The following is a 17,075-nucleotide window of genomic DNA, read 5'->3' on the forward strand; positions in this document are numbered from 1 at the left end:
TATAAACAAACAATAACATAATTGAGGCAACTCATCTATGAAGCCTCATAGTAGTCCACTGATCCATAACATCCTGACAAAAACGGTCTTGTTACATTGGCAAAGGTCCAAACGATCTAATCAAGTAAAATATTTAGTCCAAAGCACATTATTACATCAATAAATACCCACAGACTCTTGTTGCATCATTTCAAAGTATCCGGCAGATGTACCTAATCTTTCACATATTCTCCATCATAACTTCAGTTCACATGTAAACATTTCCGATATCCAGTATCAAAATGGCTGCTGCACTCTGACCTTTCGATTGACACCTCATTTGACCCAATAGGAGCTTCCATGTCCTGTTGATAGCCTTCAATAGCCAACGAGAGTCTGCATCAAAAGAAAGTGCCTGCCCATTTTCCTTGGTGTAAAGATCGAGTCAATTACAACCGATTGTGTGGATGACTGGCACATTGTATAGCCAATGAAATTCTGAAAACAATGATATGCAGCTTTTGTAGGAAGTTTCAAAGCTACAACAAAGAAGTCCGTGCGTAAATCTTGATAACCATTGCCAAGTGTTTTGTGCGTCCGTGTTTAAAAGGTGAAAAGTGTAGTTTTGTGACTGTTGACGCTTTTGGAAGGTGAATTATGGCGAAACGGACGAGGAAAACAAAATATTTGCTCCAAAATGTGCTGGAAAAATGTTCTCGGTGTGAAAGCGACAATCTGGGGATGAAGTTTCAGAAGTAAACAGCCCAGCAATCACGAGAAGTCAGCCAGACCTGTAGATCATGTCTATATTGCGTCAGTCGGTCCAAGACCATATCTGTATGTCTGCACGACGTGCAAATCAGGTTCAGTATCTGGACGTCTGACTACGACCCCTCTTGGACATAGATATGATGTTCAACATTTGAATGTCTGGCTAGGAATTTTTTATGGACATCTGTGGACTTGTAGGACAGGTTAAGAAAATCGACATATATATTCAATTCAGAGGTTGCAATGTCAATTGCGTGTAGTACAGCATAAAATTAATATTTCTGTTATTGTGAATTATTTGATGCTTTGTCAATTGTTCTTGATATGCTACAACAGGCAACTCTACAACACCGTCTGAAATAATCAGCAAATATGATAAACTTCTACTGCAGTTGTGTGTTTGTCCAATGTTGCTGTATTATAGCTGTCTATGGTGGACGCACTTCCTTAAAGTTTTTAAGTTAAGTCTTTATGTAAAGAAAATGTATAGTCAGATTACTTTGTGATTGAACTTTGTGATTTTGTGAATAAGCTACAAACAATACAACAACAAAAAGTCTTTAAGTCTCCTCACATTCATTCTCTCTCAGGGGAGGGGTCTTTGTCTCCTCAGGTGTGAATTACATCAATATTCATGATCATCCACGCCTCCTCGCATATGGCCTTTCTAACACTAGAAGTGTCTTACAAAAGTTAAATGACTATATTGTTTTGAATGAATGAGTGATCATGATGGTTTTCACATCATTTTGTAGCATAAACTCTAGGCTACAAGATCCAGTTCTCAAAAGTCTTGTGAACAAATGTTTAATATGTTATATGGCCTTATTTCAGTGACTTACAATTTTTGCAATGTACAAAAATACAAACATGTACATACATGTTGTTCACATATTATTGTAGCCCAGTTTGTGCTGAATACAGTGTTATCAGACTTTAGCCATTAATATGTTTTTAAGCAACTGAAAAAAGCACAAATGCCAAGGCATTTAAAAACTTCTCCAGGGCCCAAAACACCCTCAGACCCAGAGGGTTAAGAGCCACCCATCTTCTCACTCAAAGAGTCAAAGTTTAAAGCGCTAGTATCACTATCTTTTTGATAAACACAAACAGCTGCATGTTGCAGCAGAAGGTTTTATTTATTTTTCTACTTCAAGGTTTCTCTGTTTTGCCTTCTGGCCAACGCTACAGAGCACTGATCACCAGAACAGTCAGTCACAAGAACAGTTTTTTTTTTTATATTATTATTTTTTCTCAGGCTATCCATCTCATGAACAGTGAAAAACTATACTATAATTACATGCAATACACAGCATAGTCAATTATATTATTTAACGTATCCTACCTTTTCTGCATTACATAACCTCACACTGTATATAACAGATTTATATTGTACATGTACATTGTACATGTGTGTGTGTGTATATATATATACACCAAAAGAAAGATGCCCAGGGTCCCTGCTCATCTGCGTGAACGTGCCTTACTACAGATGTGGCCAGGCAATACATTGCAATGTCCGAAATGTGAGATGCCTAAAACAGCGCTACAGGGAGACAGGAAGGACAGCTGATCATCCTCGCAGTGGCAGGGCACGTGTAACAACACCTGCACAGGATCAGTACATCCAAATATCACACCTGCGGGACAGGTACAGGATGGCAAAAACTACTGCCCGAGTTACATCAGGAACTCACAATCCCTCCATCAGTGCTCAGACTGTCCGCAATAGGCTGAGAGAGGCTGGACTGAGGGCTTGTAAGCCTGTTGTAAGGCAGGTCCTTACCAGACATCACCGGCAACAACGTCACCTATGGGCACAAACCCACCTTCGCTGGACCAGACAGGACTGGCAAAAAGTGCTCTTCACTGACGAGTCGTGGTTTTGTCTCACCAGGGGTGATGGTCGGACTCTTGTTTATTGTCGAAAGAATGAACATTACACGTCAGTGTTCTGCCATGGCCAGCAAAGAGCCCGGATCTCAATCCCATTGAGCATGTCTGGGACCTGTTGGATTGGAGGGTGAGGGCTAGGGCCATTCCTCCCAGAAATGTCCAGGAACTTGCAAGTGCCTTGGTGGAAGAGTGGGGTAACATCTCACAGCAAGAACTGGCCAATCTGGTGCAATCCATAAGGAGGAGATGCACTGCAGTACTTAATGCAGCTGGTGGCCACACCAGATACTGACTGTTACTTTTGATTTTGAACCCCCTTTGTTCAGGGACACATTATTCCATTTCTGTGAAACTTGTTCAATTAATGTCTTAGTTGTTGTTTATGTTCATACAAATATTTACACGTTTCTTTTTTTGCTGAGTATATATATATATATATATATATATATATATATATATATATATATTCACACAAAACACGTGCTTATGCACACCCCAAAGCAGGGTTTAGTCAGAATAAGATGAAGAAATATGGTTCACACATACAGAGCGTGAGCAGTGTGGTCGACGTTCACATTGGCCTTGTCTCTTCCGCGAGAAACAGCAGTGCCTCTTTGCAGAAAATAATGTTATCCATGCGGTCCTACGCCAGAGTTTTAGTAATTAGTAATAAGCTAATGTTATTGCTGCTTAAAGACAACAGCGGGCAGTCACGTGCGCTTCATCTTTATCAGCACACTTGGTTGTGATTGGTTAATGTTTTATATACCGTTCATCTATACACACATAATGGCAAAAGATCAGTTTATTAATTCTTTCTTTTACTAAGTTATTTGATTGAGTTTACTTGCAAGCAGACATGTCAAAAAAAAAAAAAAAAAAAAAAAAATATGTATATGCTTATGTACAACCACCATTACACACCTGCTTGATTAGTAATGCCATCTGTACTTTAGAGCCAAAATTAACGACTGAAAAACCACTTGATTGATCATGTGTTGCTTCATGCACGTTTGATTTCACGTGTTTAAGGCTGCACATTATTTGAGAAACAGATCTTGTAGTCTTTCATTACATATATCTCTGCGGAGTTGTGCTACTTTTATATGTAGTTTTTATTTTGCATTAAAACATAAGAACAAGTCACTCTTATTAGTTCAAGTGTGTGGCTCTTAAAAGAGCCTTTGGGTTTAAACAGACTGGAGTCCGTTTACTTGGTCTTGCCGGGTTTCTCGGTCTTCTTGGGCAGCAGCACAGCCTGAATGTTGGGCAGCACACCACCCTGAGCGATGGTCACCCCACCCAAGAGTTTGTTCAACTCCTCGTCGTTCCGCACTGCCAGCTGCAGGTGACGGGGAATAATACGAGTCTTCTTGTTGTCCCGAGCGGCGTTCCCGGCCAACTCCAGGATCTCGGCAGTGAGATACTCGAGCACAGCGGCCAGATAAACAGGAGCACCGGCACCAACACGCTCAGCGTAGTTTCCTTTGCGGAGCAGTCTGTGCACACGACCGACGGGGAACTGCAGTCCTGCCCTGGATGAACGAGTTTTAGCCTTCGCACGAGCTTTACCGCCGGTTTTACCTCTGCCGCTCATTGTGAAGTTCGAAATACAATTTCAACAAATCAAATAAAAGTAGAAAATTGTTTATGTGTCTCTGGTTCCAGTATTTAAAGGAGAATGTCAGACGCCCATTGGCTCGAGTCTGAAAAACATTCTAACCAATCACAGCACTTCCCTCCAAACTCTAAACTCCTCCCTCTTTCTGATGACGAGAGCCTTGCAGCATGTTTAACTCCAAAGAGGCTAATGTAAAAATAAATAAATAATAATATTTATGATTAGCATTATTATTATTGTTAGTAGTACATATAATATAAATGTCAAAGATATGTGATCATAAACACAAGCACACCAGAATAATGTTTGTAAAGTGTTTAGAAAAAAAGAGCTTGTACACTTACTGCTCCTTTTATTATTATTAGTAGTAGTATTAGTATTTTTATATAAATAACCATGTGGTTATCTTTTCGACCCACACAAGAGTCTTCTTCAGTTATTATTACTAGTATTTGAAAACAAAACTCTTGTGTGTTTTAGTGAGGCAGTAAGTGTGCGAGGTCAAAGATGTCTTACCTGAAATTAAATTAGACAGAAAGGTATAATCCATTGATTATAATTGAATCAAACGTATAAAATAATCAAGTAACTTGCACTAAACTTGATTTTCAACTCGTCTTAAACAGTGATTTAAAAACAGCTCGTTACAAACTTGTCAGGTGGGGTGAGAGTTATGCTGCATAATCTTCATTTGTTTCATTAGAAGTTTCGCTTTCTGTTTGTGGCATAGATTGTGAACTCTCAGTCACAATAAACATATACTAAACCAAGAAAAGAAGACAAATGAACCCAAACCATGCACAAAGTGTTGCTCTTTGATATGAATTAGTGGGTGGCTCTTAAAAGAGCCGTTTTGAGGAAGAAACTCAGTAAAGAGTTCATCTACTTCTTTTTGGGCGCTGCCTTTTTAGGTTTGGCTGCTTTCGGCTTTGCCGTTTTGGGTTTGACAGTCTTGGCCTTTTTGGGGCTCTTGGCGGCTTTCTTGGGGGCTGCTGGTTTCTTTGCCTTCTTGGGGCTCTTCGTTGCCTTTTTAGCGGCTGCGGGTTTCTTCACCTTCTTGGGGGATTTCTTGGCGGCAGGTTTCTTAGTCGCTGCACTCTTGGGCTTCTTGGCAGCAGCGGGTTTCTTGACTGCGGGCTTCTTGACTTTAGGAGCGGCTTTCTTGGCGGGTTTCTTCTCGCTCTCGGCTTGTTTCTTGTTGATCTTGAATGATCCGGAGGCGCCGGTCCCTTTGGTCTGGACCAGAGTCCCTTTAGTCACCAGACTCTTGATGGCGATCTTGACGCGGGAGTTGTTCTTCTCCACATCGTATCCACCGGCGGCGAGAGCTTTCTTCAGGGCGGCGAGAGACACACCGCTCCTCTCCTTGGAGGCGGACACAGTTTTGACGATGAGTTCACCGACGCTTGGGCCCGTTTTCTTGGGTTTAGCAGCAGATTTCTTCTTGGGCGCTTTGGCCGGCGCGGCGGCTGCAGCTGGAGCGGTTTCTGCCATCTTTCTGGTCGGATCTGTAATCTCACAATCAGACAGTGTTTGAGCTCAGTAATGAAGAGCGGCTGAGCGGCGCTGCGCTCTTAAACACATCATGAGAACCGTATAGACTCAATCCGCTCGTCTCAGTGTCTGTGCGCCTCCGAGAGCCGCTCGTGCGTGTGTTTTCTCCTCTCACATTTAGAGCAAAACTGAAGCGATAAGATTGTTTTCACCCCACTAAACTATGTGAACACCGAGCAGGGGTTTTAAGCTTTATTTGGAGACGAAAACACGCGACGAGGCAACGTTTAGTTTTGCGCCTTCACATCAAACTCACGGTGAGCATCAGCCACTGGAACAAGCCGCCTGTGAATTGGATGTGTTTTTTATGTATACATGTTGATAACAGATTGAACGCGTCCTCTGTGTATTGAACACACACTTTGACAATGACTTTAATGAAATGAGCATCACTGAGGGACTTGTGGACTGTTTCTTACAGTAGATGTTTTGGGCAGCATGAAGCACACCCTCCAGTCGGAGGATCCGTGTCTGCTTGTGACTCTCATGTGTGTTCATCTGCTAAAATAGATATGATAACTAAAACAAAAACAAGAAAATACTAATTTTATGCAATAGCTGCACCTCTGTTGCCTGGATAAAACACTGTGTTACAGTTAAAATAAATGGTTTTATATTTGTGGTCAAAATGGTGACTATTTCGCAGATGTTGATAATAAACAAACAATGATGTGATAAACGCTTTTATTCATCCTTAAATTCATGGAAATTTCATTCAACACTCTTACAATTTTAGGTCTTTAGAGACCCCGCACATATATCTATCGCACATCAACAAAATGCTCAGATAGTATCAAATGTTCTAAATATTTTCAAGATAATTAGAAAATTATAAAATAACATATATTTTGACATATTTCAATGTTTTATTTTTCATGTAACAAAGAGATAATGCAACAAATCAGGACAAATCTAGAACAGGATTCATTATTTTCACACTGAAATTTCATGAGACACAGCTGACTGTGTGAAAAAAAAAAACATTGTGCTACACATGTGTAATGTATGTGTAACTTATGTGTATTCTCTCAGGAACATATTGAGTCTAAATACTGTAGATGCACAACTTACATCATTTTAGTAGTACACCTAAATCACAATAGTCATATCATGCTGTTCCTGTGTTACACTTGCTATAGTTTACTTCCACCTTGTTTCTTCATCAAATAACAATGTCAAATGTAAATCAAGACAATCACTGAAACATCAGCACCATCTTGAGTAAGAAACAGCATGTATATTATGTATGCGTACATGCATATGGAACACTGATAATTCACCATTGTTGCACAGCAAATCAATGTAATATATAGTATTTATTTGTATGAATATCCCAGCCAACATTTCCATGTGGGCCCCATGTGGTTTTTTGAAGGGCTGTCACTTAGGCCCTACATGGGAAACCCAAATGGGGCCCAGAAAAATTGGTCCATCGGCTCATGTGGGCAAAAGATGGGGACACTGTGGGTGCTAAGTTGGGCCCATGTGAATGTTCATTATATGGGCCCACTTGGGTCCCAAATGGGTGCTAACAATGGGGCCAAGGTGGGCTGCAAATAGCACCCTTCAGGGGTCCGTATGGGTGATCTTGCTGGATCCACATGGCCCCTTATTATTTCCTTTTATATGGGGCTTTTGTGAGGCCAGAGTGGGCTAAATGATTTATTTAATTACATAAATCTGATTGCTGTGGGTCGTTAATGTGCTACTCTGCACTTTTGATCCACTCCAACTCTAAGTTACAATGTATTTGTAAACCTGTGTCTGACCAAACCAAGAATGCCTAAAGTCAGCTGCGTTTGTGTATAGCTCTAACATTGTAATGTCGAAGAAATTACATAACATAATATTTGAACTTATGAAAATGACTTCAAATCATCAAAATGTATGAATCATGTTTTTTTATTTATTTATTTATTTTTATTATTATTTTATTTTTATTAAAGTTGATTTACATCAAGACAAAAAGACAGGATAATTCTCTGAAAAAAATCTGGATAAAAAGCACTCATTCCTGGGCCTGAACAGACTCCTCAGCTTCATACCTAAAGAAAAGCACAGAAAGACAAGACATAGAATAGGCAATTCAGTCAATTTTAATACTACTAGATCTGCAGTAAAATCACAGTAGCACCACTTTAAGGCATTTGTGATAAATAGGCCCTGCCATTGAGTTTTACTGTATCTCTGCACATCGTCTCGGTTACATATGTAACCTCGGTTCCCTGAGATGAAGGGAAAAAGACATTGCGTAGTTACGCATATGGGGAGTGCCTTCATACACAACCTAGTTGAAACCTCTCTACAATAACGGCAATATTCTAATATTGGCTATAGTGTTTGAGCCCGCCTGTTTTATAACTGTCCGCTATAAAAAACAGGTGCACAAACACCATTTCCTCAGAATTTCTGACTGAGAACAAGGAGCGCATGCCTCAAGAACTCTGAGTCTTGTAGTGTGGCTAGTGTTCGCAATGTCTCATTCCCTTCGTCTCAAGGATACCGAGGTTACGTACGTACTCCTTGTTCTCAGTCAGATTTGAGGAAATGGTGTTTGTGTCCAAATCGGCTCCAAATCGAAGATGAAGGTCACAGCATTGTCTCTCGGGCGTACGATGGCCACACTAGTGGTCCAGGAGCGCCACCTTTGGCTCAACCTGGTCAAGATGGGTGAGGCCGACAAGACACTGTTCCTTGCTGCCCCCATTTCCCAGGCTGGCCTATTCGGCGACACCGTCGAAGACTTTGCCCAGCAGTTCTCGGCGGTGAAGCAGCAGATGGAGGCAATCCGCCACATCCTGCCACGGCGCAGCTCAAGATCCCGCACTCTGTCTGCTCGTCGCCAAGGGTGTCCCCCTGCAGTGACTGCACCGGCTCCGCCGCAGCCCGCCCCTTAAGCCCGGCCCCGGCGTGGAGCCCACCGCAGGAAGCAGATGCCACCCGTCTCACAGCTGGCGCCTAAGAACCCGCAGAGGTTGTCAAAGCGCCCCTGAGATGGGTGACTCAGAGACAAGGGAAACCAATCACCTGGAGCTGGTAAAAAGACCACTCCATCCCCCAGTGGAGGGCTGGGTGGAAAATCTTTTGTTGCCTTTTTGTTTAATTTCACCGCATGCCCAAGTGGCTGTGGTACCCAACAGTTCAGCAAAAGAGCGGCTTCTGACCTCCCTGGGTCACATACCCGGTGTGCACGGTCGTCACCACGACTACCATCCACGGGTTTTTTCTTGTAGGATTGGCGCTCCAGCAGTGGCCTTTCCACCCCTGAGCGCCCAGCTGTGGCACACAGCCACTCCCGATTGGCAGTCATTACGCCAGTTTGTCATCGTCTTTTCAGCCCTTGGACCGACCTCTCATTTCTACGAGCAGGTGTTCCTCTAGTACTGGTCTCCAGGTGCATCGTGGTCATGACAGACGCCTCCAAAACAGGCTGGGGCACTGTTTGCAATGGGCACGCAGCCGCTGGCCTCTGGATAGGTCAGCAACTGCATTGGCACATCAATTGCCTCGAGTTGTTGGCAATTCTGCTCGCCCTGCGGAGGTTCCGGCCGTTGATCCAGGGTAAGCACGTGTTAGTTCGGACAGACAACACGGCAATGGTAGCATATGTCAACGGCCAAGGCGGTCTGCGCTCTCGTTGTATGTCACAACTCGCCCGCCGTCTCCTCCTCTGGAGTCAGCGGCACTTCAAGTCGCTGTGAGCCACTCACATCCTGGGCAACCTCAACACTACAGCGGACGCGCTGTCACAGCAGGTTACCCTCAGGGGAGAGTGGAGACTCCACCCTCAGGTGGTCCAGCTGATTTGGAGCCGATTCGGACGGGCACAGGTGGATCTGTTCGCCTCCCAAGAATCCTCCCACTGCCCGCTCTGGTATGCCCTCATAGAGGCATAGACGCGCTGGCACACAGCTGGCCCCCTGACCTACACAAATATGCATTTCCCCCAGTGAGCCTACTTGCACAGACCCTGTGCAAGGTCAGGGAGGACGAGGAGCAGGTTGTCCTGGTAGCACCCTACTGGCCCACCCAGATGTGGTTCTCGGAACTCACCCTCCTCGCGATAGGTCCCCCTGGCAAATTCCCCTGAGGAAGGACCTTCTTTCTCAGGGACGGGGCACCCTCTGGCACCCGCGACCAGACCTCTGGAATCTCCATGTCTGGCCCCTGGACAGGATGCGGGTGGTAGACATGATCACTCAGGCTAGGGCCCCCTCTACGAGGTGCCTGTATGCCTTTAAGTGGCATCTGTTTGCTAAGTGGTGTTCTTCCCAATGGGAAGACCCCAGAGATGCGCAGTTGGATCAGTGCTTTCCTTCCTGCAGGAGAGGTTGGAAGGGAGGCTGTCCCCTTCCACCTCGAAGGTGTACATTGCTGCCATAGCAGCACACCATGATGCAGACAAGGGTAAGTCCTTAGGGAAGCACGACCTGATCATCAGGTTCCTAAGAGGCACCAGGAGGCTGAATCCCTGCAGACTGCACCTCGTTCCCTCATGGGACCTCTCTGTAGTTCTTCAGGGTCTACAGAGAGCCCCCTTTGAGCCTTTGCAGTCAGCTGAGGCACTATTCTTGAAGACTGCCCTCCAGACTGCGCTCACTTCTATCAAGAGGGTAGGAGACCTGCAAGCATTCTCTGTCAGCAAAACGTGCCTGGAGTTCAGTCCGGGTTACTCTCACTTTATCCTGAGACCCTGACCGGGCTATGTGCCCAAGGTTCCCACCACCCCTTTGATGGATCAGGTGGTGAACATGCAAGCACTGCCCCAGGAGGAAGCAGACCCAGCCCTGTCATTGCTGTGTCCGGTGCGCGCTTTACACATCTATTTGGATCACACGCAGAGCTTTAGAATCTCTGAGCAGCTCTTTGTCTGCTTTGGTGCACAGCGGAAAGGAAGCACTGTCTCCAAGCAGAGGATCACCCACTGACTCACTGACACCATAACTATGGCATATCACGCCCAGGACATGCCGCCCCCTGTAGGGCTACGAGCCCATTCTACCAGGGGTGTAGCGGCTTCCCGGGCCCTGGCCAGGGGTGCCTCTCTAATAGAAATTTGCAGAGAAGCGGGCTGGGCAACACCCAACACCTTTGCAAGGTTCTACAACGTCCGGGTGGAACTGGTTTGTCCAAGGTAGTGGCACGCAACACAAGTGGATAAGCCCGGGATAGCCGGCCGGGTGTATCACTTGCACATAGCGCCTTCCACCTCCTTTTGAGCTGAAGATGTGTGCCATTAATTCCCAGTAGTGTTCACAAGTTTGTTCCCTGGTTGACTTCCTCTGAGCCCTGTGGCAGTCGAGTTTTCAGAGAGATTCGCTGCCGGCCCAGTACACGTGCTAACTAAGAGTCCTGTTCTGGGGTAGGTGCTCCGCATGTGGCGGTTCACTGTAAGGCTAACCCCATGCAATATATATCTTCCACTAATTCATTTCCCTGTTGGCAAACTGCATCTTCCTTGGGCAGAGCCCCTCTGCCCCAGTCTCCATGTGTGTAGTAACTCCTCCCCCATAGGGCAGGGTCTAGCTTGAAGATTCTCCACATGATTGGAAAGACCATGTGATGTATCCTTCCACAAAAATATCCCCCCCTCACTTTTGGCGAGGTCTGGTCTCCGCTGTGTCTTCCCCTTGGGAGGGACTCCCCCCGACTAGACCTGGCGGCCCAGTCGGATAATTCCCCTTCTTTTTTAGGGAGTGGAAAAAAGAGAATGGGAAAAGAGGCTACGACTGGGTTAAGTCTCTTGGGTAGTCGACTTGTCCCCAAAAAGGGCCGTTCGACACTCATAACTATGTTGGGGGAGGTTACGTGTCAACCTGGTGTGCTGGCTATGAGGCACACAGTAGTCTGCCCACCACACACCGCCAGTTCACGTAACACAGTTCAGCCAATTGTGGCGTTTCGTATAGGGACCCCTAGTGTCACTTCATCGACACAATGTCGAGTGAGTGACAGATAGGGAACGTCATGGTTACTTGTGTAACCTCCGTTCCCTGATGGAGGGAACGAGATTTTGTGTCCCTCCTGCCACAACGCTGAACTACCCGCTGAAATGGCCGGACCTTATATCGGCTCCTCAGCATAAAACCTGAATAAGTGGTTGCATACCAGCTCCTTTTATACCCGTATGTCCGGGGCAGTGGCATGAAAATACCACTCGCCAATTTTCATTAGCCTTTTATCAAAGACCAGAGGTGTCTCGGGCTCCCAAGAGTGACCCCTAGTGTCACTACATCGACACAACATCTCGTTCCCTCCATCAGGGAACGGAGGTTACACAAGTAACCATGAGGTTAGTCTCTCAAAGAATTTGCTGATGATGGGGGTCAGAGCAACAGGATGCCAATCATTTAAGCAAGTTATTTTGGATTGCTTTGGAACAGGCACAATGGTGGTCGTTTTGAAGCATGTGGGGACTACAGACAAAGTGAGGGAAAGGTTGAAAATGTCCGTAAAAATACCAGCTAGTTGGTTCGTGCATGCTCTGATGACACAGCCCAGAATGCCGTCTGGACCCGCGGCTTTGCGGATATTCACCCGTCGGAAGGATCGGGTTACATCCGCTACAGTGTCGGAGAGTAGCTTCGGCCACAAGAGCTCTCTCCGCAGGGGCGGTGTTATTTCCCTCAAAACGAGCATAAAAAGTATTTAGCTCATCCGGGGAAAGGCAGCGGTGTTCACGGCGGAGTTTTTATTCACTTTAAAGTCCATGATGATATTAATTCCCTGCCACATGCTTCTAGAGTTGGTGGTGTTAAACTGTCCTTCAGTCTTGTTCCTGAACAGACATTTTGCTGATCTTTTTCGGAGGGCATAACTGGCTACATTATGCTATCGCATTCCCGGAATTAAAAGCGGAGGTCCGCGCATCAAGTGCCGCGCAAACATCGCTATTAATCCAAGGTTTCTGGGTCCTGATAGATCCGTATTGTTCTGGTCGGAACGACGTCCTCTACGCACTTTCTGATGAAACATGTTACGCTATCAGCGTAAAGCTCGATGTCGTCATCAGAGGCGGACCGGAACATCTTCCAGTCTGTGTGATCAAAACAGTCTTGTAGCGTGGAGTCTGAATTGTCCGACCAGCATTGGATCGTTCTGAGGGTGGGTGCTTCCTGTTTCAGTTTCTGCCTGTAAGTGGGCAGAAGCAGAATGGAAGAGTGGTCCGATTTGCCAAATGGTGGGCGGGGGAGGGATTTGTAGCCGTCCCGGAAGGGAGAGTAGCAATGGTCCAAAACCTGGTCCCCTTGTGTGTTAAAACTAATGTGTTGTTGGTATTTTAGTGCGACTGATTTGAAACTGGCCCCGGTCACAATGAACGCGGCCTCAGGACGTGTGGTTTCCTGCTTGCTTATAGTCCCGTACAGTTCCTTGAGTGCTCGGTCTGTGTCGGCTTGTGGCGGGATGTACACCGCAGTGATAATGACCGCTGTGAATTCCCTCGGTAGCCAGAATGGTTGACCAGAAGCATGAAAAATTCCAGATCAGGAGAGCAGCAAGACTTGATAGAATGTACGTTCCTCTGTTCATACCAGGATTTGTTGATCATAAAACATACACCACCACCTCTGCTTTTACCTGAGAGGTCTTTCGCTCTGTCCACTCGGTGCACGGAGAACCCATTGGTTGGAAGACATCCAAGTTTCTGTTAGGCAGATAATGCAGCAGTCCCTCGTCTCTCATTGGAAAGAGATCCGCGCTTTCAGCTCGCAGAGCTTGTTATCTAGAGACTGAAAATTTGCCAGTAGAATACTGGGTAGAGGGGGTCGATTTGCGCGACGTCTTACTCTGATGAGAACGCCGGCTCTATTTCCCCTTTTTCTCCTGCGTTTCCGCGGTCAGGCAGCCCAGACAAAGGGCTCCGCTGGTGTGTTTGTAAACAGCGGGTTGGCATTGAGGAATTTGAAGTCCAGTTTACGGTGTGTAATTGCTGAACCAATGTCCAAAAGTGTTTGTCTGTCATAGACAATAAAGCAGACAACATCCAAGACAAAAAACATAAGAATTGTAAACAAAACAAACAAAACACTACAATGTTGTGTCGGAGCACGCAACGCCGCAGCCATACTCGGCGCCATCTTGAGTCCAGTGAGTTCAAATCACAGTGAATTCTAATTCAAGATTTCTTTTTTAATCTAGACAAACCAACATAAAGAAAACAAACAAACAAACAAAAAAAAAAAAACACTTTTTCTATTTAGTTTATAATTATCTAAATGTATTGTGCACAGTGTATACACTAATATTTTATTATATACTTTTCATACTTTTTATGTATCTTTTTTTTTAGTTTACATGAGTGAATTTGTCATATATATTTTTTTTCTTTTTTTTAAATTTTTTTTTCTTCACATTTTAGAATAATAGTAAAGTCATCAAAACTCTGGAATAACATAAATTGAACTATGGGAATTATGTTGTGACTAAACAAAATCCAAAATAAATCAAAACTGTGTTATATTTGAGCATCTTCAAAGTAGTCACCCTTTGCCTAGAATTTGCAGACATGTACTCTTGACATTTTCTCAACCAACTTCTTGAGGTATCACCCTGGGATGATTTTTAAACAGTATTGAAGGAGTTCCCATCTATGTTGGGCACTTATTGGCTGCTTTTCTTTATTATTTGGTCCAAGTCATCAATTTAAAAACCTTTATTATTATTATTATTATTATTATTTTTTAATTACATTTTAGTTTTATAATGAAATAAATTAATATGGTAGCACAATTATATTTTTGTCTACAAAAATAATTTCAAACATTTAAGCATACGCCTTCAGATCAAAAGATTTTTATGATCATGAGAAACATTTCAGTCAAGTGTTTCAAAACTTTTGACCGGTAAAAAAACAAAAACAGATGGCTTTAAACATATTTAGTTAAACTTTAACTTTGCCAGCTATACAAGTCTTACAATTTCTCATAGTTTACCCTGATATTTAGCAAGAGCCGGCATGGGCAACTGAAATGACAGATTGCTCCCCTCTTTCTCCCCTGCTCTGCCCTGCCCCACCCACTAGAGGAGGGAGGGGCCCTTGTTCTTTTTCAAACTGGTTGTGAGGTGGACTTGAGCTGAAAGACGGCTGTTTCATGACCCTTTAAGAACCACTTATTTCATCCTTTCATAGTATCTCACAAAATAAAATGAGCGGGGTAATAAGTATGTACAATGTGTTTTTTAGGTTCTGAATCATTGAACTGCTCGTGGGAAAGTTTTACAATTATTTGTACATAATATATCTTAAGAACCACATATGTCTTTCTATAATATTACAATAAAAAATGAGCTGGAGAGTTAAACAAAGGGAACTGAGTCATGTGGGGAATGGTAATTTTCAAACAGGAGGCGATAGGTGGGACAAATATTTGGAAGCTTTTGATTGGCTCTCTTTCCAACCCGTCTGCTGCTGCCCGGTGAACTGGCCAAACACGCCGTGTCTGAGGGCACAAAGGCTGTCACCAAGTACACCAGCTCCAAGTAAAGTGATCTTTTTTCAGATACTAATCTGGTATGAACACAAAGCTAAATCCAGTTAAACAACATAATATTCCCTGTCAAAAGCACGTAATCGACACACTAATGTATTCTGAATTTCAGGATCATACACTCTCACTGTTTATCTGTGATGGAATGAGCTTCTAACCTCCACAAGATCTGCTGAAACCATCTTTTAAAAAAACAGAAAACATATCTACTGCAAGCACTTAAGCAATCCACAGTAACTGCACTATTTAAAACTTACACAAACCTCCTTTAGGTTAAAATGTTCTATTCCAATGCATGTATGCTCTTTTACTCTATACATAAGTATGTAATAAACAGTTTACATGTATTTTTCTACCTGAAAGTTACTCTGTTACACTGTTTCAGCATTGTTCTCCAAACTAATACATTATTGCCATCTTTTGGGTATTCAAAGGTATCACATTATTAGTACTTCAAACATTAAATACATCAAACTTATAAAGGCATAAATGGGAACATATCATAAACAAGGTAAATATAATATACTTGTGAGGTTACATATATGTAAAATAAACAAGCAAAGTATTATAGTAAATATTTTGTGGTAAATAGCATACTTGTAACAGCAAATATAGAATAAAAACAGGATCATGATGATGGAATGTGTGAACATAGTCCACGCAAGATCATGAAAAAGTGTTTCATACTTTTGCTACTTTGTTTTTTTTTGTTGTTTTTTTTATCAAAAAGACATTTGATGCTATTGCAATAATGGGTGTTGAGTGATGTACGTTTACATGAATGATATGAGTGTTTCTATGATAGATAAGAGGATTAATCAATGAACAATACAGACAAAAGAATAATTAGAGGCTCATCAATGTGTTACAGGTGTCAATAAAAATGAATTAAAAGGTGAGTTCTAAATACACATTATGTTTGATTCCCACACCTTTCAACCCTCGAAAGCTCTCACAATGTGGTGACAAAATACATATAAGAAGGGCCATTATTACAGAGTCACAGGTCTTCCAGAAATATGCAGGGAAGACAACAGAGATATACAAGAAGGGCCATCAGTACATCACCATACACTGTAAAAATTCATAAACAGACAAATACAGTATAAACATTTGCAGGGCTGAGGCTTACCAGCAGAGAGGCCAGTTAACAAAAGGGACGATGAGTCCCAAAAATCACACCCCGCACACACACAAACACGTACACATGCACACATACATAATGAATCGAATGTAGTGATGGGTCGTTCATGAATGATTCATTTTAGGTAGACCTGTTGGTCTTATATACTCGGTTACAAGGCTGAACAGCATTTTTTATTGACTTACTAAATGATTTTATGCTCTGACAGAATCTTGAGATCAAAAGTATGTCAAGCCTCTAATCAAGAGCACCTAGAATCAGGCTCAGATCTACTGCAGAAGCTTCTACACAGATCTGGTGAGCGTGAGGAGTCCTGAAGAAAACAACCAGATCCAGACCATGATCACGGAAAACTCCTGGATCGGCCTTGTTAGAGATTCCTGGGGCTGTTCGGACCAAGACAACTCTACCAACAGATGTGATTTGCAGGGAGGATTTCCCTGCCTCTGCTTTTGATGTCCCACTTCTGGTCATTCATTTTTTATTTATTTTTTTTATCTCTGGAGAGGATACTTTTAATCCGTTTCTAGTCAGACTGAATGCATGCATATCCAACAGTAGATGTGCTATTAAGTAAAGCACTATTTGGACATGATTAGTTTTCCAGACAAATGTCTGATAG

At 43.3% G+C, this 17,075-nt stretch overlaps 3 protein-coding genes across 3 annotated transcripts in view; all 3 read right to left on the bottom strand.

Annotated features, from left to right (window-relative positions):
• LOC127456324 (histone H2B) overlaps positions 1–17,075 on the bottom strand; it is a 201,447-nt gene that overhangs the window by 61,684 nt on the left and 122,688 nt on the right. The gene's annotated exons all lie outside the window — the stretch shown is intronic.
• Positions 3,559–4,285, bottom strand: LOC127456397 (histone H2A-like). Its single transcript, XM_051724868.1, has one exon. The coding sequence runs from the start codon at positions 4,241–4,243 to the stop codon at positions 3,857–3,859; it is 387 nt and encodes a 128-aa protein (XP_051580828.1). The 5' UTR covers positions 4,244–4,285; the 3' UTR covers positions 3,559–3,856.
• LOC127456467 (histone H1-like) lies at positions 4,747–5,807 on the bottom strand. The gene has a single exon (XM_051724987.1). The coding sequence runs from the start codon at positions 5,759–5,761 to the stop codon at positions 5,150–5,152; it is 612 nt and encodes a 203-aa protein (XP_051580947.1). The 5' UTR covers positions 5,762–5,807; the 3' UTR covers positions 4,747–5,149.

The sequence above is a fragment of the Myxocyprinus asiaticus genome, chromosome 2 (genome assembly GCF_019703515.2).
Source record: "Myxocyprinus asiaticus isolate MX2 ecotype Aquarium Trade chromosome 2, UBuf_Myxa_2, whole genome shotgun sequence".
NCBI classification, from domain to species: Eukaryota; Metazoa; Chordata; class Actinopteri; order Cypriniformes; family Catostomidae; genus Myxocyprinus; species Myxocyprinus asiaticus.